At 38.9% G+C, this 24283-nt stretch overlaps 1 protein-coding gene across 2 annotated transcripts; it reads right to left on the reverse strand.

Annotated features, from left to right (window-relative positions):
* Positions 1-207: 207 nt before the first annotated feature.
* Positions 208-23529, reverse strand: fam169aa (family with sequence similarity 169 member Aa). 2 transcript variants are annotated; one of them, XM_007243920.4, is made up of 12 exons: positions 23392-23529; positions 15839-15974; positions 14392-14491; positions 14203-14288; positions 13878-14049; positions 13609-13788; positions 13369-13491; positions 13151-13266; positions 13019-13049; positions 12384-12483; positions 11201-11276; positions 208-10498 (listed from the first exon to the last, which is right to left on the reverse strand). In XM_007243920.4, the coding sequence occupies exons 2-12, from the start codon at positions 15971-15973 to the stop codon at positions 215-217; spliced, it is 11403 nt and encodes a 3800-aa protein (XP_007243982.3). In that variant the 5' UTR covers position 15974; positions 23392-23529; the 3' UTR covers positions 208-214. The 2 variants fall into 2 exon arrangements, with proteins under 2 accessions (XP_007243982.3, XP_049326774.1); XM_049470817.1 differs by lacking the exon at positions 23392-23529 and adding an exon at positions 20685-20958.
* Between the last annotated feature and the right edge of the window lie 754 nt (positions 23530-24283).

Here is a 24283-nt window from a genome sequence, read left to right on the forward strand (position 1 = left end):
TCACTTTCTGCTGTTCCTCTAAATCATCAGCCTTGTTTAGGACATACTGCTCTTCAAGTTCCAGCGTGGCTTTGGTTGAAGCCTCAATCCCACTTCCATCTTCTTGTTCATCTTCTTTCTGAGACTCCTGAGTAGCTTGTATGCCACTTGTTTGCTTGGGGGTAACTTTCTTGAAATCCACCAGCACAACAGTAGGTTTCTGCACTGTGAAAACTCAAATAGACTCAGATGCAGGCACTGATGCCTCCTTTGGCTCTGTGGCTTCTATGAGGACCCCATCTTCTATTATAACCTCATCTTCCTTATCTTTTTCTAGAAACAATTCAGTCCTGATACCAGATATCTCCATCTCTTCATCCCCAGGATGAAAATCTTCTTCCCTGTGCCCAATTGTGGTAATACCTACTGTCTCTATTTTGTCTTCCTCTGCAAGCTCAGCTGATACCTCTGTAGATTTATCCTTGTCTTTATCCTCAGCCTTATCTACAGCTTGGACTATTTTACCTTTTCGCATCATGGTTTTGGTTTCATGCGTGGATCGTTGATTGGGAGTGCTCTGGACTTGCTTTGTAGATCTTCTGAGAATTCTTTGACTCAATTCACTTGTAGTAGGCTGATCAGTAAGTTGTTCAGAATGTCTTACAGGGGTTTCTAGTGCAGACCGATGAGTTGTTTTTCTGGTTGAGTATGCTTTGCCTCTTTTTCTTGAGAGTTCAGCTTCAACCAGTTCAATCTGAGAAGATGATTTCTCCTCTTCGCCAACTTGCCCTGGCTCTTGGGTATCACCTTTGATTACCTGATCAGTGCTGATATCCTTCCCTGTGGTTGCATCTTTGGCTTCTTCAAGAATCTCAGTATCTTTGTCTTGTTCTGGAAACAGTTCAGTCCAAATACTCAATTCCTCCATCTCTTCATCTTCAGAAGAACCCTTTTCTGTGAGCTCGATATCCTGAAGCACTGCTGTACCTTCAATGGGAACACTAACTGCCTCTATTGTGTCTTCCATTGAAGGTTCATTTGGTACCTCTGTCTCCTTGTCTTCTTCTTCAGCCATTTCCACTGCTTGGGCACTTTTACCTTTCCGCACCTGTTCTTTGGTTTTCCATGTGGATCGTTCATTAGGAGTGCTCTGGACTAGTTTTGTAGAGCTTCTGAGAACTCTTTCAGTCAATTCACTTGTAGTATGCTGATCCATGAGATGTTCAGATCGTCCTACAGGGGTTCTCACTATTGATCTCTCAGTTGCTTTTTTTGTTGAATGTGCCTTGCCTTTCTTTCTTGAATGTTCTATGTCAACCAGTTCAATCTGAGTAACTGATTTCTCTTCTTCGCAAACTGGTCTTGGCTCTTGTGTGTCATTATTTTCCTTTTCCTGAACAGTACTGATGTCTTTTTCAGAGTCCTTCCCTATGGTTGCCTCTCTGGCTTCTTCAAGAACCTCTGTAACTTCGTCTTGCTCTGGAAATAGTTCAGTCCTAATATCAACCTCTATCTTATCTCCAGAATGAGAATCTTCTACACTGAGCTCAATGTCTTGAAGCACTGTTGCCCCCTCAGTGGTAATGCTTATTGCCTCTATTTTGTCTCCCATAGCAAGTTCAGTTGGTAACTTTGTAGGTATTCCTTTGTCTTCTTTTTCAGCTGTACCCACAGCTTGGTTGCTTCTAACCTTCCGCACTGTGGCTTTGGATTGTTGTGTGGATCCTTCAGTAGGAGTGCTCTGGACTTGTTTCGTAGAGCTTCTGAGAACTCTTATGGTCATTTCACTTGTAGTAGTATGCTCAGTATGTTGTTCAGAACGTCTTTCAGGGGTTACAACTGCTGACCTTTCAGTTGTTATTCTTGTTGAGAGTGCCTTGCCTCTCTTATTTGAGTGTTCTACTTCAGCCAGTTCAGTTTGAGTGTCTAATTTCTTTTGTTCACCGACTTGTCTTGGTTCTTGGATGTCACCTTGGATTTCCTGAACCATGCTAATGACTGATTCAAGGTCCTTTCCTTTAACTTCTTCAGTCTCCATCTTTTCATTATTGCTGTCAACTTCTCCTGCAGAGGTTTCCCCTTTAGAAAATTTATTGGTGGCAGCATCTATTTCCACATTTTCATTTTCTGCAATTTTCCCTACCTCTTCTTCATCAGCTTGTTTGTTTTCAGCTTGTAGAACACAAACATCTGTTTGTATCAGCATGTCTTCTTCAGATGTTTTCTCTTCTATGTAACTGCTGCTACTTACTGGTTCATTCGGTCCCTGAATGACCTCTTCTGGAGGCAGTGAATCTGTTTCTTTAGATGTTTTACTTATCTCAGCTGATTGTTTGGAAGAAGCTTTATAGAAATCCACAAGCACAACTGAAGCTTCCTGCAGTTTCAAAGGTGCTGCTGTTTCTACTGATTCCTCTGCTATCTTAATATCTTTCTGCCCACCTTGTCCAGGTGAAATTTCTATCACTGGTTCCAAATGATGCTCTTCTATAAGCTCTGTAGGTAACTCTTCTTGTGCTGTGTGTCCAGCATCTTTCACACCTTCAGTAAGATAAGTTTCAGTAACTGCACTTTCATCAGCTTGACTTGATTCACTTGTTGGGATTACTTGGGGAGTATAGGACACAACAACTGCCTCTTCATCTACCACCTCCATCTGGTCTCCTGGAGCTCTGTCTCCATCGTTTGATTTAAAACTAAACTCAGCCTCCATCTTTTCATCTTTGCTTTGATTTGTTTCTGCAGTTCTGCCCTTACTTTTTTCTGTAACCAGAGCCACTTTGGTCTTTTGGAGATTTTTAGATTTAGACCTTTGTGGTGTAGAAGTGACCATTACTGTTCTACGCCGGAGACTTCTGCTTGTGACAACTGATGTCATTTCTTCAGGTACAATTTCCTGAACAGTTTCCCCATGGTCAGGTTCAAGAACCTCTGGAATCTCACTTGTATATACCATTACAGTCTCTTTTGCCACTACTGAAATGGATTCTTCGTACAATGAGGTCTCTCCTGATGTATTGTCTGTGTCTTCTGTCTGCGTGCTCTGTTTTTGCTCACCACTGTCTATTATTAGTGTATGTGCATCTCCACCAGTTTCAATAGCTTGCTCCAATAATGCGTCTTTGATGGGTTCCGCTACCCCTGTATCTGCAAAAGCATCCTCTTTTTCTGCAACACTGGCTTTGTTTAGCTCATCCTCTTCCTCTCGTGGTGGTTGTGTTGTTTCAGTATATGTCTCATTACCACCAACAGATTTTTCAACTGGTTCAAGCAGAGAGTCTGTCTTTTCACCCACACCGTTTTCAGCTGCAGGCACTGGTGCCTCCTCTGGCCCAGTTTCTGCCATTGTCTCTACTGGTGTCCTATTTTCACCTTCAGCATTTATCTCAATGTCATTATCATAAAGATCTGATATTTTCTCTCTTTTGTCTTCTGTGGTTGCCTCTGTGGCTTCTTTGAGAACCACATCTTCTGTTGTAACCTCGTCTTCCTTGTTATGTTCTGGAAACAGTTCAGTCCTGATATCTGATACCTCCATCTCTTCATCCCCATGATGAGAATCCTCTTCACTTAGCTCAATTGTGGTAATACCTACTGTCTCTATTTTGTCTTCATTTGCAAGCTTAGTTGGTACCTCTGTAGGTTTGTCCTTCTCTTCTTTTTCAGCCTCATCTACAGCTTTGATTGTTTTACCTTTTCGCACTGTGGCTTTGGTTTGCTGTGTGGATCGTTGATTGGGAGAGCTCTGGAATTCTTTTGTACAGCTTCTGAGAACTCTTTGACTCAGTTCACTTGTAGTAGGCTGATCGGTAAGTTGTTTAGAATGTCTTACAGGGGTTACAAATGCAGATTGTTCAGTTATTTTTCTAGTTGAGTATGCCTTGCCTCTCTTTTTTGAGTGTTCTGCTTCAACCAGTTCAATTTGGGTATCTGATTTCTTCTCTTTGTCAAGTTGCCTTTGCTCTTGGGTTTCACCTTGGATTACCTGATCAGTGCTAATGTCTTTTTCAGAGTCCTTCTCTCTGGTTGCCTCTTTGGATTCTTGCAGAACCTCAGTATCTTTTTCATGTTCTGGAAACAGTTCAGACCTAATACTTGATTCCTCCATCTCTTCATCTCCAGAATGAGAATCGGCTACCCTGAGCTCGATGTCCTGAAGCACTGTTGTTTCCTCAGTAGTAACACTTATTGCCTCTATTTTGTCTTCCATTGCAATTTCAGTTGGTACCTCTGGAGGGCTCTTCTTGGCTTCTTCTTCAGCCATATCCACAGCTTGGCTTATGTCCTTCAGCTTCATGGCTTTGGTTTGCCGTGTGGATCGTTTATTAGGAGTGCTTTGGACTTGTTTTGTAGCGCTTCTGAGAATTCTTATGGTCAATTCACTTGTAGTAGGCTGCTCAGTAAGTGGTTCAGAAAGTCTTACAGGGGTTCCAACAGCTGAAATTTCAGTTATTCTTGTTGACTGTGCTTTGTCTCTCTTGATTGAGTGTTCTACTTCAGCCAGTTCAGGTTGAGAAGCTAATTTCTCTTGTTCTCCAAATTGTTTTAGTTCTTGAGTGTCACTTTGGATTTCCTGAACAATGCTAATGACTGATTCAAGGTCCTTTCCTTGAACTTCTTCTGTTTCCATATTTTCATTATTGCTATCAACTTTTCCTTCAGAGGTTTCCCCTTTAGAAGGTTTACTGACATCATCATGCATTGCCACATTTTTATTTTCTGCAATTACCACTACTTCTTCATAAGCTTGTACAAAACAAACATCTGTTTTTTTTAGCATGTCTTCTTCAGATTTTCTCTCTTCTACATACATGCTGGTACTTGCTGGTTCATCCAGATCCTGAGTGATCTCTTCATGAGGCACTGTATCGGTTTCTTTAGATGTTTCAATTATCTCAGCTGATTGTTTGGAAGAAGCTTTATAGAAATCCACAAGCACAACTGAGGCTTCCTGCAGTTTTGAAGGTGCTGCTGCTTCTACTGCTTCCTCTGCTATCTCTGTATCTTTCTGTTCACCTTGTCCAAGTGCTATTTCTATCACTGGTTCCAAATGATGCTCTTCTACAAGCTCTGCAGGCAACTCTTCTTGTGTTTCATCAGCTTGACTTGATTCAGTTGTTGAGATTTCTTGATAAGTGTACACTTTTACAATTTCCTCTTTGTCCACCACCTCCACCTGTCCTCGTGGAGCTCTGTCTCCATTGTTTGATCTAGAACTGACCTCAGCCTTCATCTTTTCATCTTTGCTTTGATCTGTTTCTGCAATGCTGTCCTCAATTTGTTCTGTAACCAGTACCCCTTCTTTCTTTTGGAGATGTTTAGATTTAGATCTTTGTGGTGTAGATGTGACCATTACTGTTCTCCGCCTGAGACTTCTGCTTGGGATAACTGATGTCTCTTCTTCAAGTACACTTTCCTGAACAGTTTCCCCATGGTCAGATTCTAGAACCTCTTGATCTTCTCTGGTATACACCTTTGATGTCTCAATAACCATTTCTGCAGTGGATTCCTTATTCAATGAGGTATCTCCTATTCTATTATCTTCTCCTTTTGTTTGCATACTCACTCCTTGTTCACTACTGTCTATTACCAATGTATCTGAATCTGCACAAAGTTCTATAGCTTGCTCCTTTATTTCCCCTTCACCTTCTTCAGCCATATCCACAACTGTTATTTTTACCACTTCTCTTATTGTTTCATTCTGTGAGGCATCTTCTTTGTCCTTTGTTGCTTCAATTTCTGGGATTTCTTGAAGAGTGTAGGACATTTTTCCTGCTTTGTCTACCTCCACCTGTCCTTCTGTGGTTTTGTCTTCATCATTTGACTTAGAACTGATCTCAGTCACCATCTCCTCATCTATGTTTTGACCAATTTCTGCAACTTTCTTATTAGATTTTCTTTGTGGTGTAGATGTGACCATCACTGTTCTCTGCCTGAGACTTCTGCTTGTGATAACTGGTGTCTTTTCTTCTGGTACATTCTCCTGGATAGTTTCCTCAATGTCTTTTGTCAATCTATCTGCACTAGGTTCTGTAGCTTGCTCTATTAGACCTTCTGTAATGGGTTCTCCTACACCTATCTCTGTTAATGCATCTTCTTTCTCTGAAATGCTGGTCTTGTTTAGCTCTTCCTCCTCTTCACGCTGTGGTTTCCCTTCAACCTCTGGTTCAATATCTTTCCCAACTTCAGCCACATCAACAACTGTTATCTTTACGCTGTCACCAGTAGTTTCATCCTGTGAACCATCCTCTATTCTGATCTCCACTTCCTTAAGGTAACTATCATTGGTTGTTTCTAGTTCTAAACATTCGTTACCCAATTTGCTGTGCTCTACAACACTGTCCTGTAGATCAGCTCCAGGTTCATCGTCAGATTGTACACTTTTTTTCTCTTGTTGCTTCACAGTTTTGGTGTGTCGCACATGTGTGTGTTTGGAAATGGCTGTGGTTAATTTTGTGCCACTTCTGAGAACTATTTTACTCAGTTCACCTTTTACAGACTGATCTTTAAATCTTCCAGAACGTCTTACTGGGGTTGAATAGTTAGATTTTCTGCTGCGACCATGCTTTACAGAGGTGCCTGGCTTGTCTGAAACTTGTTCTTCAGTTGGCTCAGTCCAGATAGCTGATTTCTCCCCTACATGAACATGACTAGACTCTTGACCTTGCACTTCTTGAAGAATTTGTGTCTGCTTTAGAGTTTCCTCTTCTTGTGTTACCTCCATTAGGTCTTGGTCTGCATCAGCTGACCCTTGGACTCCTCCTTGGTCTTGGTCCTTTGATATAGTATCATCCTTAGTCTCCATTATTTCACTTTTGTTTTCTTCTGTTTCTTCAGTTCTGCTCTCATCAGTTTTGTCTGTAACCTCAACCACAACCACATGTTCATTTTCTGCTATTTCCATCTTAGATTTTTGAAAGCGTTTGGACTTTCTTTGTGGTGAACCCTGGACAGTTACTATTCTCTGCCTGAGACTCCTGCTTGTGATAATTGGTGTGCCTTCTTCAGGTGAGGTTTTCTGGATATTCACTTCATTGTTAGATGTCAGACTCTCCTGAACTGCTGTCTGATTTTTTGCTCTTTCACTTGTGTGACGTTTTGCTGCAACAGACTCTTCTTCTAATGTAACAGGTTCTACTGTATCATCTTTTACTTCTTCTCCAACTGGCACACTCTCTTCTTGACCACTGTCAGTCCTTGGAGGTTTATCTTCACTCACTTCTTCAACTTGCATTTCTAACATTTGCACCATGGGCTCCTTTGCACCCATCTCAGCAAATGCATCCACTTCTTCAGCAACAATGGCCTTGTTTAGATGGTCTTCCTCTTCAGGCTGAATAGTTTCAGCAGATGTCTTATGACTTTCATCTTCTTGTATCTCTTCTTCGGGTTCAACCAGAGGTTCTGCAGCAAGTACATCAATTTCTTCTGAAATGACGGCCTTGTGTAGGTGATCTTCCTCCTCAGTATGCATAATTTCAGCAGATATATCATCATTTCCATCTTTTTGTTCTTTTTCTGCTGGTTCAACATGAGACTCTGCAGCAAGTACATCCATTTCTTCTGCATTACTGTCCTTTTGTAGCTCATGTTCCTCCACAGTGTAAACTGTTTCAGTAGAAGCCACATCTTTCCCATCCGTTTGCTCTGTTTCAGATAGTTCAATCAGAGCTTCTGTCTGCTTCGATTTTTCTACTTCATCTTCTTCGCTCTCCTCAACATTTGTTTCTGTACATGCTAATTTAGCCAGGTCTTGATCTTGATCCTCCTGAGACTGTGCTGTTTGTTCCATAGCAATCTTAATTTCACCTGTTTCTTTTGAGGAAACCACTACTACACTCTGACTATCCTCATTCTCTGCCAGTTCAGTTGCTGGTTCCTTCTCTTGCTCTTCAATAAGCTCTACATCTGACTGTAATGTTGTTTTTCCTTCAACCTGTATTTCTCCATCATTCATAACTTCAGAAACATCAAGATCCACAGCTACTATTTTCGTAACATCTCCAATTGTTTTATCCTCAGAACCACCTTCAACTTCCTTTACGTCCTTTTCAGCAGTTGATTCGGTTTCGAAATGTTCCTCCTCCAACTTGTTCTCCTCTTCAACAATGTACTGTAGGTTGGTAATGGACTCTACATTAGTAGTGTCTACAGTCTCCATTTCTGCACTCTCCTTTTGAGACTTATCTTCTGTTTGTATACTTTTTTTCACCGTTTTGGTGTGTTGCACTTGCTTCTGTTTGGAAATGGTTGTGACTGATTTTGTACCGCTTCTTAGAACTCTACCAGTCAATTGACCTTGGATTTCTTGAAGAGTTTGGGTCTCTTTCAAAGGTTCCTCTTCTTGTGCCACCTCCATTATGCCTTGGTTTGTATCAGCAGAGTCTGCAACTCTTCCTTGATCTTTATCCTTTGATTCATCACCATCCTGAGTATCGACAATGGTTATTTTCATGACATCCCCACTTGTTTCCTTTTTAGAACCATCTTCTGCTCCCAAGTCCTTTTCAGTCATTTTGGACTCTTGTTGCTTAACAATTTTGGTGTGTTGTACTTGCTTCTGTATGGAAATGGGTGTGGTTAATTTTGTACCACTTCTGAGAACTATTTTAGTTAGTTCACCTTCTACAGACTGATCTTTAAATCTCCCAGAATGCCTTACTGGTGTTGAATAGTCTGATCTTTGGCTGCCACCATGCTTTCCAGAGGTTCCTGGCTTGTTTAACACTTCCTTTTCAGTAGGTTCTGTTAAGTTATATGATTTCTCGCCTACGTTTACATGACTTGGTTCACTGGCATCTTTAATGGCATCTATTTCCAGGTGGCCATGGATTTCTTGATGAGTTTGGGTCTCTTTCAGAGGTGCATCAGGTTCCTCTTCAATTGGTATAGTACAATCTGATTGAAACTCTTCATTCTTCTCTGTTATTTTCACAGTTTCCTTGCATTTCATGCTTTTCTGAATGATTCTGGTGTCTTCTGTAAGTTCCTGCTCTGGTATTTGCTCTGTGTTCTCCTTTTCCATCACAGACAACTCTACATTCACCTCAGATTCATTCATGGCTACACCAGCTTGGTCAATCTCCATGTTTTCATTCCTGCTTTCCTCTGTTTCTTCAGCAATGGCTTGGTGGTCTGGCTGTGATAGTTCTTGAGTGGTATCATGCTGCTCTACGTCGGTAGCTGGTGATACAGTTGAAACAACTGAAGATTCCTCTCCCTTTTCCTGTAGATTCATTTCAGAATCTATTTCTTTTTGTATTTCTGCACCTTCTTTACTTATTTCCACTACCTCAATTATCATTTTCTCACCATATATCTCAATATTTTCATCTTGTATAGCTGCATCATCTTGACTCTGGACATCTTTTTCTTGTAATATTTTGTTGGCACCTTTGACTTTCTCCACAACCTCTTCTACCATCTGCACTTCACTCCTCATTTGCTGGTCTGCTTCATTTGCAGTCATGTCCAGTATTTGTCCACTTTCTTCTTGCTGAACTGCTTTAAAGCTCCTTTGCACTGATTTGTGTTTGATCACAGGTTTAGTAGCTTTTGTTGGGCATGATTCGCTGGTCACCTGAAGTTCTGTGTGGAGATATGTGGATTTTTGCTGAGAAGCTGCAGTGCTTTTTCTCAAAACTCTCATTTCTGTGGTAGAACTGTTCTCTGAGCCCATTGTGACCGGTTGAAAATGAAGCCCAGTTTGTTGGCAAGACTTCTCTAGGGATGATACTTCACTTATTACTTTTTCAGACATCTTGTCATCAGCCTCATCTTTGCCATCTTTCACCCCTCCAGCCTTCTCTGTTCTTTCTTTTATCATTTCAGTTTCCGATGCCAGTTCCTTATCAATCTCCACTTCTATTAGTGGTTGAATTTCGTAAGCTTGAAAATCAGCTGCACCAATGGTGCCTTCACTGCTTTTTATACTCTGAATTTCTGCAATATTTGAAGTCATTTGGAGCAAATCTGTTTTCTCTATAGCTTTCTCTGATGTCAATTTACCAATCTCCACTTCTACCAGTTGCTGAACGTCCAATGCCTGAAGATCAGCTGCACCAATGGAGCCTTCAACAGATTCTGATATCTGTGTTTCCTTACTGCTGTTCATACTCTGGATTTCTGCAACATTTGAAGTAATTTGGAGCAACTCTGTTTTCTCCGTAGCTTTTTCTGATGTCAACTTCTCAATATCCTCTTCTACCAGTTGCTGAACTTCTAATGCCTGAAGACTTGCTGCACCAATAGAGGCTTCAACAGATTCGGATATCTGTGTTTCCTCACTGCTGTTCATACTCTGCATTTCTGCAACATCTGAAGTCATTTGTAGTAACACTGTCTGCTCCATACCTTTTTCTGAAGTTACTGTAGCTAGCTCTGCAGTTGTTCTGGGTGGAGCACTCATTTCCTGCACAAACTCTTCAGATTCAGTGGTCTGTTCTATATGTTTTCCACAGTGAACACAGGTGACACATACCACATTTGACTCACTGCGATTCACTGTGGTTGTTGTTTCCTGCAAAGAAATGAGACAATATACAGTATTACAAATGGCTGTAAAACTCTATAATATATATATAATCAATCAATTCAGCCAGATTTGAGTATCCAGAGTGTCCAGTGAAGGGTGTAATATGAGATACACTGAGACATATCTCTGTGTCCATGGTTGATTGTAGCGGTGGGCTAACCACTGATTTGTGTTGCTTTGGCGGGTTGGTTTTAGGCCAACTACTTACTTGTACTTAGAATGACGGCCTTAGGTACAACTTATATGGATCCAACTGGCTTTTTTTAATGTCCTTACACATATTAGAGTTAAAACGTTTGGCACAAAAAAAAATGCAATAAAATATAAAATAAAGGAAATCTAGACAGGAGCTCTTCTCCGCACATCCCATTCCATTACCAGCTCACCAAGACATATATGTACAAATCTGATTTCATATGGTTTTTGGAAGTCCAGACTACAAACAATCAATCTGCATACAATCAAAATATGCCAAAAACATTGTGATTTGGGACGGGTGACAGTGAGAGTATCAGTGGTGAAATTAAGGTAAAGGACAAACTTAAAATAACAAATTTAAGTTTAAGAAGCAAAAAAGGCAAACCAAAGAAGTGGCAGTGGCAGACTAATAAAAAGATAATATTTGACACAAATAGCTATTTCTGTTAAAAATAGACATTGCATTTTAAATGTAGAGCTTAACCTTACCTTTATATTCTGACCACTTCTGACCGCTTCAGCCTCATGCACTGCAGACTGAACTGCAGCCTCAATGGCCTCCACCCTGTAGTAGGCATATTATCAGTTTAGGACTACAAAAATAATCCACAAGCAATCAAAGTGAAATTTCTGCATAAGCTGTGTTACTATCATTTAGAGTAAATTTTAACACTCTTGGGTCACCAAATGCATTGGCTTATCAAATGTTTTATGTTTTTTAATATTTCTCTCAATATCTCTGCAATAATACAGCACAGAAACAAGGTTCAAATATTTATTGAATCCATAGACCATCATCACAACATTGTATGTAAGTTGAGATTTCCATCATACTTCATCACCTGTTGTTGCTTTGCCCAAAAAGCAAATTTAATTGGAAACTCTAATGTTGTAATTTAACTTCCTCAATTAAGCCCATAATGATTTCCACTGATCAGTTTCACACAAAACATAGACTCCACCCATAGACTGTGTATAGCTGGACAGAGCATCATCTCTCAAAAGTATAGTCCCCACAGGTCGGGCGCCCCCTGCTGTTCGGTTGCAGAAAGCTGTGTAACCCCACCCATCCCCATAGGTTTCAATGGCAAAACAGACAACTTTCAATCACATTTTTTTTCCAATATACTGTAATTCTAACTCCATTATTTCAATGTAACAGCTAGTGTAACCTCTGCTTATATTGTAAATTTTTTATATCCCCACAGAATTCGTTTTTTTAAAACGGTATTCAGCTCTATTCAAAAAGGTGTGGTTATTGTAAAAGGGCTGGGTAACACCTAGCCGGGGTGGGACCAATGACTGTATGGGTGGGACCATAGACTGTGTATAGCTCTGTGGACGCAGCCGTCAGGGGCGGGGTTATTTAAATGAGTAGGCTGTCTCTCCACAGTCTTTCTCCCTCCTCTGGTCTCTACTGCGCAGACTCGGGTTTCAGGATCGCCAACATGGCAGAAGATTTTGGCTTCATTTTCATTGAATGAATGGGAACGGCGACTCAGCGTCCATCTTTTTTACAGTCTCTGACTCCACCAGTTAGACATGGCAAAAAGCAAAAGTGGAATTTTTCAACTGTGCAGTATTATCGCATAAATAAGCATAAATAACGATCAAATTTGATATGCCAGTGAGTGTGTGGACCCCAGAGAGTTAATCATAAATTTTATTTAACCTGATAGTTTTCTCCATTGTTGCTTCTGTATCTTGTCCAAGCATTTTGCGCTTCAGATTGCCGCTTCTGGCAAGTGTTGTAACAGGTGTGTCGTTCACCTCTAAAATATAAAACAAATAATAGTACCTAAGACTTAAGAATCACATTCTAGTAGACATGATTATTAATACAATAAACATTTGGCAATCAAAATTACTTGGCCAAAAATAGAATTAGTGAATAATGATGATAATAATACTTTCTACAGAACAATGACTTGTTTATTGTAAGCCCTATTTCAGTGTTTACTTTAGTGTTTACAAGTGTTACTACTGATGAGTGAGGGAATAAATAAATGGCAGGTTTAACTTCATTTTTACCATGAATATTTTATTCAAATAAAATATGAGAGGTAAATGTATTGTGTTTTGTTGGTATGCCTGCTGGGATATTATAATGTATATGAGTAAATAGATATTTTTAAATTGTAGTCCTGTAAGACAAAAGTACATTTAGGCTACTAAATTTAATCAGCTTTGAAAATAAGGTCTATAAAACATTCATTATTCAGCTTTCAGCTAAATGTTAAATTTTGTTCAGTCAAAAATGTTTGCTTCTGTGCACCTCTAGTCATGGTATGACAAAAATTGACTTGCCTTTTGTTATTTTAAGCTGGACTTCCTCCTCCTAAAGGTGGAGAATTGAAAGAACATCAAGTTTAGCTTGTCTTTTTGGAATGTTAAATAGAGTGAGAGCATATTAAAATGAAAAAGAATATTAATCACAACCTCCATGACAGTGTACTCCACTCCTGTCTTCTGTGGGGGAGTGTGGATCACTTTATCCATTAGGACACCGGAGTTTTCTGTCTCAAAGTTTAATTTGCGAACAAACTGATGATGCACTATCAAGAAATGATCATGGAAATTAATAAATTTAGCTTGCAACTCACTTTCATTTGACTTTCTTTGAATTGGATATTATTGTAATTTTACACATTTCTTACCCTTCAGCTCCATTGTTTGCAGCTTTTTAGATATTAGAGTTCTTTGGTAGGGGGCTCCTACATCATGTACCTCCCACAGCAGCTGTTTTTCGTCTGGGTAGGCACTGAGATAGCTTCTACAAACTGGACAAAACACAGACTGGCATATAAGAGGTGAAAGAAAACTGAGAAACCTTAATAATAATAATAATTTCACTGTGTTTTGGTGGAACATTTGATGGTAATGGTTAATGGTGGTACCTTTATACATTGCTGCAGGAAGTGGATATTTTAAACCAACAGATTTATTGCTGAAAGTGTGCACAAAGTCTTCCAGCATTTGTAGGCCATATCCTTTACCACGATGAAGCTTTCTGACGAATAGAGTATCCATGACAGGAAGCTGATAGCACTGTGTCACAAAGCTATCACATAAGGTGCCTGTTGATGGGAGAGAAATAGAGAATTTTTATTAGCAAAAACACACTGATTCTATATTTACTGCTTTCCTCTTTAAAAAACATTAGTACCCTCTGGTATGAATGAGTAGAATCCAATAGCTTCTCCATCTTTCCAGAGGATTTTAGCGATTTGATTTTCCTTATGGCAGAGAAAGGGGTCCTCATCACTGTCTTTCTCCTTCGCTTTGTATATAAATTTGTTGAGGACATGCAGGACTATTCGCTCTATAGGTGTTCTGACCTGAAGTGAAAAGACAAAACAGGCTTTTTAACAAAATGAATAAAACTGTATTTAGTAATTACAAAAAAAACAGTATTGGTGTTTTGAGCTGCAGGTGATAAATGTGATGTGCACTTTTATCTGCAACAGATAAAATATCTTTTTCAAACACACCTCAAGCAGTCCTGCTCGAGAGGGGTCAGCAGTTTTCAGAATATCCTCAAATGACCACCACTTCCCCAACAGATGAAATCCAACAGCTGGCAAAATCAAACAGAGTCAGATGCCTTTCTTTTTTAATGTTAATCACTTTAAAAGACTTTAAAATAAAAAAATAAAAACTTTTCATTTCAATCTTGTCACCTGTGTGAATGTCTTCTCTCGAGTACAATCCAAGAATCTTATGATCGGTGTCATATCCATACAGGGGCACGAAGCTCACATTGCAGAGGTCAATGGCAATCTACAGCAAGAAATAAAAATAATTCATATATTATAATATGTTTTGAATATCTCTAATGTTTTTCAGTCTCTTTAATTCAGTTAAAAAAATTTTTAATCGATTTGGCTGGAGACAAACTGCTGGTCAATAGTCATCCTCCATCTTGTTTTCCACAATTTAGACTTTAGACAACATTTAAAACCCACCAGAAGAATTAATGATTATTCTTGTCCATCCTTTCATCAAAAAAAACATAAATTACAAATTAAATATGTATATTTACCTTTAAACCTGTAACTGAATCCCACACTTCTTAAAAATTATAACAAAATAATAAAAATACTTTAAAGGCTCTTCTTCCTGGCATTGGGCATAAAGTGGTTTTAACAAAACAGCTCCATCTTACTACAGCCCTTACAGTTAGCCTTCTTATTGCCATTAGCCATATCTCTTTATCTCTATATCTCTTTCTTTATCTAAAAGCTTTTTACATTAAAAGTTTTTTAATTCAGGAATCGTTATTATCTCCTACAAGGTTTCTAAATTCTACCCAGCCATTACATTAGCGGCTACTGACAAGTGAACAACACTGATTATTTCTACCAGTCTTTTCTCTCAAGGGCAGCAAAGGCAGCAAGAAACAGTCAATGCTTAAAGTAGGGCAGGATCAAAGTTTACATTTTAGTCCCAATATATTTCTTTCACAGTATAATGGTGATATCAAAAATAAATGACGGCCATCACTCCTAGAACTTTAGACCAATTTTCAATAGTTTAACATACTTTTATTTAAATAAATTAAAAAAACGTTTTATTATTTTTCATAATTTTATTATTTGTTAGTATATATTGTTAATTAATACAATCTGCCATGAGAACTCATAAGGCCTACAATAGTGTAGTTAGCCACAATGCTAACAGCTAGGCTGGCAGTGCCAAATATTTTTGAAGCTGTATTTCTCTGTATAACATGTCACTTCGACAAATTCTAATGGCTAGCCGATTGGGTCAGAATATCACCAAAATCCGAAACATTAGGCAGGTCTTGGGGGATGTTCCTGGTACGCAGGCACATGGTTGCCCAAGTGACCTTGATGGGACCCATGTTATGGCTGATTGGTGTACTTCATATGTAGTCACCACTTCATTTTGGCTTCATTAGTCCCTAAAAACACTCATTATAAATAAATAATTTCTAAAGCGACAGCAAAAAAAGTTTTTCTGTTAATTATTGATATAAACTTGACAAACATGCTAAAACTGCTAAAACTGGTATAAAGGGGGGTAATTGCACACCTGTCATATTTGCTTGATTTGATCCATTTGTTCCATTTGGATCCATTTGATCTAATTAACAATGGCTGTTACCTCTTTGGAATCAGGAAGTCTGAGGGACTCCTGTATTTCTGGACTCCTATAGAGCAGTTTAGACATGCAGTCTTTTGCTGACAGCTCCAGGGCTCCAGGGTCCACACTGGCCAATAAATCCACTGGGAATTTCATCCTGAGGGACAAAAATCACAAGTGTCACAGATGTTTATGTAGATACTGTAAATCACAACCTGACTCTCATTTCATAACCTCTGTATAACCTTGTACCACAGTGACAGTTTACAGTGTACAGTGTACAAAAACAGGCCTTCGCCTGTAGACTAGCTACAAGTGTAGGTTATACAAAACTCTTTTTATCTGCAGTAAAAAAGGAACTTTTTGAATTCTAAAAACATTGAGGGCTTTGGAGACTCCCAAAGGACATTTGGAGAAGCTGCCTGTTCACTCTCTACACCACTTTACACTTCAGATCAGTAAGAGAAATCAAGCCCTAATTTTGCATGTTTGAAAACAGACATACAATCTAGACAATCATAATGAAATGAAAGGAAAAAATATTAATATTAATGAAATATTGAGTTAAAAGCGTAAAAAGTTTAGTAAAGCACCAATTTTGTGACTGTATTAATCATATTTTGACAGTTGCAGATTTACTTCAAATTTGTAAAATATTTTCTGTTACAATTTCAATTAGTATTTTCAGTAACGTTTCTCATCAAACATGAAACCACATATGTTATGTAATGCATTAATTGAAATCATCAAGATATAGGCATGTAATAACAGGTAAAGAATTAGACAAAAATGCATGCCTGTTAAGAGGTTAACAAGAGCATTCCATCAAAAAAAGAGTTAAACACATAATTGAAATGGTGTTACCTGCTGGTGATACTCTGTAATTTAAAACCACTGAAGAGAGTATTTTTCTGAACAGCCTCGAGGGCTTTATGGTTTTGTGTTGATGCCAGCATAACTACTTTTTCAATAAGGCCACAGAGGCCTCACAGAGCCTCCAGCAAAACTGATGTTCCTTGTTTGAGAAAGAGTTTGCACAAATGCTGAGGTAAACAAAGCTCTCACAGGAATGAGGCTCCACCTATAGAGCCCTCCAGCACAGTCGTGAGTTACTATTGAAGTGTGACATCTGAAACGTGACTGATGTGCAAATCCAGGACAGTAATTATTTTGATGAAAGCACTAGTGACCTGTTAGTTTAGAGCAGTACATTTTAAAGTATCTCCGCAGCTGCTAGTTTTGGGTGTTGAGTAAATTACTAATTTGTATTCGTAAAAAAGGTGTTTCAAATGGTTTCTGGAATAATACCATATAAGGACACTTTTTATTTCCATTGAGAACCATGTTTGTAGGAGAGAAAATATGAATATATCAAATTATCTCGATATGGCGCAGAGTGGTCCAGCGGCCAGTTCGATCCCCCGCTCATGCAGCTTTGCCATTAAGCTGCTGGCGCTCAGAGGGAGCAAAATTGGCCCCGCTCCCTGGGGTGGGTAGATGGCGCTCTCTCCCCACATAACTACTACAGTGATGTCCACAGCACAAGGCGTCTGTGAGCTGATGTATTGGAACCGAGCCGCTGTGCTTTCCTCCAAGTGTGCGGGCTGCTCGGCAATTCTGCATCAGCAGCAGCTCGAAAAAAAAAACGTTGGCTGGCTTCACATGTATCGTAGGAAGCATGTGTTAGTCTTCACCCTCCTGGTGTATTGGGGCATTACTAGTGATAGGGGGTGCAGGTTGGGTAATTGGTCGTGTAAATTGGAGAGAAAATGGGAAAATTTTCAAAATTATGTTTTGCAATACTTTATTGATTCTCAAAAGAACATTGATTTTTAATTATTAGTTTACATGCAAAGACAGGTGTCAGACATTGGTACATGACAGTTTCCCCAAACTACATGTCACCTTGCTTACAGTATCACAATATATTTAATCACAACCCCTTTGTTGTAATAAATATTATATCTTCAGAGTTTTGCCAATTCACAGCTCTAATATGAGATTGAAGAAATATACTTTTTACCAGTAGCCAGAAAGTATGGAATCACTACTTTTACAAAGGAAATATAATATTTAGATCCAAAAATTTTCATTATAGGTGAAGAGAGTGGTCCTTTAGACTAAGGTCCAGGCACTATAATTTGAGGACTGCCGATTAGAATCCTGACTCATGCTGCTTGCCATTGGAAGCACAATTGGTAATGCTCTCTCAGACTGATGGCAAGCATGAGCCAGAATTCAAGAATTCAGAATCAGCGATCCTAGAATCATAGTGGCAGTGATTTAGTGGGGGAGATGGCACTCTCTCCCCTCATCCCTCCTTGTATGATGTGAATCAGCGCAGGTCTCTGTTAGCTGAGTTTCAGAGTTTGGGATCCGGTGCTTTACTCAGAGTGTACTGGCTACCCAGTGTTGCTGTGTCTGTGGCAGTGTGAAAAGAGGCGGAGTCTGGCATCATATGTATCAGAGGAGGCTTGTGCTGGTTTTCAGTTTCCAAGTGCTGTGGGTATTAATATAAAGAGGAATGGAATTTGGGTTATTGGCCTTCCAAATTGTATAGAAAATGGGGTAAAATAAAGAAAGGAGATGGGTAGTTACTCTCAAATTTGGCAACATATAATAATCGAGGGCTAGTTCAGCTTATACCTTCAGTAGTAGGTGATAGGATGCTATTCTCTCCTATCTGATTAGTGGAGCCAGGAAAGAGATATATCATGTTGCCAATGTCATGTCATATGTCATGTTGTTGATTAAAGAGTTATATTTATAGAATGTTCGATTGTAAGGAGGGACTGGAGATACCTAACTACTTTCAATGTTTTGATGTTTCATAACACATCATGTTCATAACACGTGTTATAAGGCATTATTCCACTTCTTCCTTTACCAAAATTAGGAATTATGCAATTTTATTATGCAATAACAGTTTGCAAGGTTGTAGAAAATACTAAACCCACACCCCCCTCCACTCATACCTAAGCATAAACACATTTGCTCTTGCCTGTTTATCATGCAGTTATTACTTGCACCCTGCACCACCCAGTCTCCACCCTGTACTTTTTATTTTCAGGCCTCAAGGGGGTATCAGCAATCAAGCTTCAGCAAAAAAAAACACACATGCAGAACCCCAAGTTATTAAACGAGTTCAGCTTATTGACTCCACATTATTTTAGATGTGGTGTATATTTATGAACATGCAGAAGCTTGCAGCATTTATAAGTTATCATGAAACATTTACGCCAAGTTACGCAACGACTGCTCGTGGGCCATACTGACTCAAAGAGCGGCTCATCTTTTTCTCCATTGAGAAGAATGTTACACATTCTCTTGTGCTCAGCTTCAGGCTGGTTTATGGGAACGTTCAGGGCCTGGGGGCTTTTTTCTTATGCAAAACTGACTGGACAGTATGAAAACAAGTCAGCACAGCCAGTGTGAGTCACACATTAGGACCTTTACTCTTGAGATCCCACAAATGCTGCATTTCAGCACCCCTATAATAGGCTATACGTGTTTGAACGGTAGGTCAATTCACACAAAAATGCAAAGTACTTCAAAAGTTGGCTTGTGAACTTGAGCTTTAACCCTAAGTCTGTCTAAGAGATCCATCAAGCAACTGATGAAGGTTGTTTCTTTTTTCCCCCCCCCCAAAAATGACAGGTTTTTATGATAGACATGTGCTTCTGGGCAGGGTGAAGCACGCAGGACCAGACTAAGAACAGTGTTTTCTCTAGAAACATACTGTAGAAAAAAGCAGCATTTCTGGTTTCAGAGAGCCTAAATGCTTTGGACACTCCAAAAACATTTTGTTTTTGAATGCATGTTGACCGGATCTCTGCTGGTTTTGGACTATGTGCTAAAGTGGCGATTTTAAAGGGCAGTATCTGACATTTTAAAATATTAATATATCATTAAAACTGCAAACCAACTGAATCAATATAACATGTCCAGTGTGAAACTTTTGGTCAGATGCATTCATAAATATAAAAGTTCATCACTTCAAAATTAGCAGCAGTCTTTAACAGACATTTCACAGTTAAGTATAAATACCCATGCAAAACATTCTCCAACAGCAGGACTCTTTTCACTATGTGTTAAATGCCTTTTTTATCCCTCTGTATCAGTCAGGCGAAGATCTATGTATCAGGTCTGAAACTCCCAGAACATCTCACAGTTAGAGTTTAGGGTTTATTATCCAAACCTGAATTCATGAGCTCCACACAGAAGACATTGTTCTCACTGATTAACAACATATGTATGGTGTATATTATAATGACACTCTAGAGAGAAGAAAGGTCAGGGTTAACATAAATATCTGCTTCAGCTGAAGAACTTGAGTGGAGTGGAGTGACACACCAGAAATACAAGTCTAGATGCATTCTTGCTGTCAACTGCTTGTGCAAATGACAGACTCTTAAAATTGCACTTTAAATTAGCATTATGTATCATTTTACCTTAAAATAACAGCTTCAACACAATGCATACTTCATGTTTCGTCAAAGTATGTCTTTGACTGTTTTTCTTCGATACAGAAGTATAAATCGTGTTGGGTTAAAGCACCATTTTCCATAGTGCTATACTTTAAAGGGCATACATAATGAAAAAATAAGTTTTTAGCTCTTCTATTAATACAAGATGTTCTACATAAACAGCTCTATGCACTTTTTTATGTTATGTTTTAATGGCATCACACAGACTAGTACATTTAATTATCTCCTTTTTGGCACCTATATTTCAGAACGCAAGTGATTTAAAAAAGAAAATGCATGGAAAGCTAAGCAATAACTCATCGTCTGTCATTCCACATGGAAAGTGTGTGTGTTGTGTAATACCCCACCATACAGATACAGAGTAGAAAGGGGGTGTGTACCTCTGTGTTGGAGTGTCAGGCTGGGAACAGTCCGAGTGTATGTCGTCTGTGAATCAGCACTGTAGCAGTCAATGGCTCCCCTGTCAGGGGATATTACCAGTGAAGCAGAAAATCAAGCCCATGTGCATGAGCGTGTTTGGATTCGCTGAAAAACCAGCTGCCATACACTCCCTCCACCCCTGTGCACCCCCGCGGGGTAAGAGGAACTCAAAACCAGCACTCGCTTCTGAGCTGTGGCGCACTTCTTCTGCACGTCCATTCCACTGTACTGTCCTAAAAGACTACAACACTGTTCACATGCACCATGCAGCCAAAAAACTAAACTGTTCTAGGAGTGTCTTAGGTATAAAAGCAATTTTAATGTGCTAGTAAGCAGAGAATTTTCCATTTGGCATGATTAAGATTTCCTCAGTTCTATTTTTGCAACAAAAAAAAACAATACACTGAAAACTCCAGCCTTTTGTCTATGTGAGGAAATTACAATTCTCAAGGTCCCAATGAACAGAAGCCACTGGAAAACTGGGAAAGAACACAGTGTACCTTTAACTCAGAGATTCCAACACCCGCAAAGCTCGCAAAAAAGTCCACCCCCCTCGCACTGCGCTTCCACAATGTTGGCTTCACATGGATTCCATTAGAAGACTTTCTCCAGCCTATCATTTGGATTCATTCGATGGCTTCACGGGTAGCCTGCTACAAGAAGCACAAGCTAAAAAACATATTTGTCTCACTAAGCAGGAAAGGAGAACACAACAACAAATATCACTTCCAGCAGCAAGCAGTCTGCTGCATGCACAGCCAAACCTGGAACACAATGTGCACCAAAACATATGTGTCCAAAAGTTTGTGTTACATAAGTTATGAAAAAATGTAGTTCTACATGGAGTAAACATGTACATGTACATGGAGGTCCTGCATACATATTACTAAATTATAGACTCTGACTTAATAAACAAAAGAGCTTCTGATGAAACCGCTGTGCTTTGAATACATTTGAATGTGTTTAATTCCACATGAATAAAGTTATGGGTGCACAAATATGGAGATTCTGGGTTGATGTCTGTCGATGTCTGATATTCTTCACTTACATGTCAATTTTGTTACATAAACTATTTTCACATGAATCTACATCTACTTGCATCACAGATAAGTGTTGCATTCCAAACTTTACAGAAATGGAAGTAGGAAAAACTTGGGGTAAAAAACTTTAATGGCAGTCCATAAAATTTAAAACATTTCCCCTGATCCAAGGGATTACAAACAATGTAAACAGCAACTGCCAGGTTCATCATGAATGGACATTTAAGGTTTGTTTATTTCAGTATTGTTTTTTTTAGCAAATATCAGCCAATATAAATATATTTCTAGATTTTTTTATTGACATATCACATTACATGTCGCAATACTGTATTACTACTTGAAAACACAGTATTGATTATGAGAGCTGGAAAAAAAAAAAAATGTTTTTTCCCGTCCACTCTTCCACTGAACTAAAACCGCCTGAAACAGGACCACCGGAGCACTTTCTTCACAAAAAAAAACGGTCATTGTGCATTTATTTATTCATACAATAATCACCGAACAATTAATAAAAAATGATTAATTTAGACTTTTAAAAAAGCATGTAGTTGATATGATAAGAACATTTATCACAATGCGATTGAATGTTGATATGTTGTCCAGCTTTAATATGATGGTGTGTTTTTGTACTTAACCTAAGTTTTCCAAAAATCTGATTTAATCAATTGCAATATATGATGATATATTGAATCGTTACCCGTGTATGGTGATATGTATCGAATCACAAAGTTCTTGCCTCAGTCACTAGTAATTAAACAATATCGTGCCCATATTGACCACCCCTCCTCAAAGAGACAACACTGCCTACTTATATGCCTATATGTGAAAATCTTTACACATCTGGAAGTCATTTAAACATTTTTGCCTTGTTTAAAGAACTGTTTTATAGTGTGAGAGGGAGTTGGTGTGATGTTTACAGCCGCTTTGGCCGCACGGTTATACTCAATTATGTGCCAAAAGCGCAGAAAGATGAGAAAAACGCTGAAACAGCAACAACGCGCAGAAAAGCGAGGAGAAGGACGGCCATACTGCGCGCATTGAGTAACAGCAGAAGTGGGTGTGTGAGGAGCTGCTGTGTCAAGGCTAACATTATCAAATTATGATAATGTTAAAAATAAGTACATTTCCCAAGTTTATTTTGCTAGTTCAGGGCTATATAGGGTTATGTATGGACATACTGTAACGTTACCTAACAAAGACACACAAATTCAAGAGCCCAACTCAAACCATGCACTTTTCCACTACACATAAATGCACATGCACATAAATAAATATCTATTTACAGAAATTTAGCATTTAAATGGCTAAACTAAAAAAATGTATATAAATATAAAGAATATTCTATTTCTATAGAATATTTCTATTTCTTTTTCTATTCTATTTTTCTGTGCAAGCAATGTAAGCGCCAAACAGACTTAAGACAACATAAAAAAAATGCATAATCAATAAAAACAACCAAAAATAATAAAATAGTGTAATATGGGTTAGAAAAGCGTGTGTAAACACCCCCAGCACAAGCTAAATAAACCTCAATGCAGTTTGTTTTGTTTTTACTACAGAAAAAAAATCACTTTGCGCTTAAACTACAGACTTTTAACGCACTTCCAACACAGAATTAAACACTTACTTGGTCTCTGTTCCCAATATCTCCTCAGTTCTGCAGGAAATAATTGTGTTTTTATTAATTCAGCTCCGTAATCCGCCGTGGCTCAGGCATTATGTGAGAGCTTCATGAGAGCGCCGTGTCTCCGCGTGCAGCGCAGCGCCGTCTGTCGGCGGAACACCGGCGGAACACCGGCGCTACTACAGCAGCAGCAGCAGCGGCGCAATCGCATTACATAACTCCAATCAGCGCTAAAGCCCTGCCGGCGTCCTAAATTCAGAATATAGGACTGAGTGGCTAGCCAGCCTGCACAGAGTAAACAGTGGTTATGTAATGATAAAAAAGAGTAAAGCCGTGTTTTTAGTTCTGTGTCACCAGAGAAAAGCAGAGCTTCAAGCATATTATTCAGTCAGGACCACCTGAGCCACAAGGGGATCCCACAAGTACATTTTAATTTGATTTTTTTTGTGTGTGTCATATATATGTACAGCTCTGGAAAAAAAAAATAAAAGACCACTTAAAAAATGATAAGTTTCTTTGATTTTACCAAATTTAAAACCTCTGGAATATAATCAAGGGAAAGATGGATGATCAAAGATGGAAGCCATCAAACCAAGCTGAACTGCTTGACTTTTTGCACCAGGAGTGGCATAAAGTTATCCAAATGCAGTGTGTAAGACTGGTGAAGGAGAACATGCCAAGAAGCATGAAAACTGTGATTAAAAAACAGGGTTATTTAACCAAATACTGATTTCTGAACTCTTAAAAATGTATGAATATGAACTTGTTTTCTTTGCATTATTTGAGGTCTGAAAGCTTTGCATCTTTTTGTTATTTCAGCCATTTCTCATTTTCTGCAAATAAATACTCTAAATGGCAATATTTTTATTTGGAATTTTGGAGAAATGTTGTCGTA

Source organism: Astyanax mexicanus, chromosome 22, assembly GCF_023375975.1.
Source record: "Astyanax mexicanus isolate ESR-SI-001 chromosome 22, AstMex3_surface, whole genome shotgun sequence".
Taxonomy (NCBI): Eukaryota; Metazoa; Chordata; class Actinopteri; order Characiformes; family Acestrorhamphidae; genus Astyanax; species Astyanax mexicanus.

Excerpts from the sequence above, each read along its gene's own strand:
- fam169aa (XM_007243920.4), bottom strand. The coding sequence starts at position 15,973 with ATGAAATTCCCAGTGGATTTATTGGCCAGTGTGGACCCTGGAGCCCTG. Across the intron at positions 14,289-14,391 it reads GAGAGAAGACATTCACACAG|CTGTTGGATTTCATCTGTTG; the intron begins GTGACAAGATTG and ends TGATTTTGCCAG. Across the intron at positions 13,267-13,368 it reads GCAAACAATGGAGCTGAAGG|TGCATCATCAGTTTGTTCGC; the intron begins GTAAGAAATGTG and ends ATTTCTTGATAG.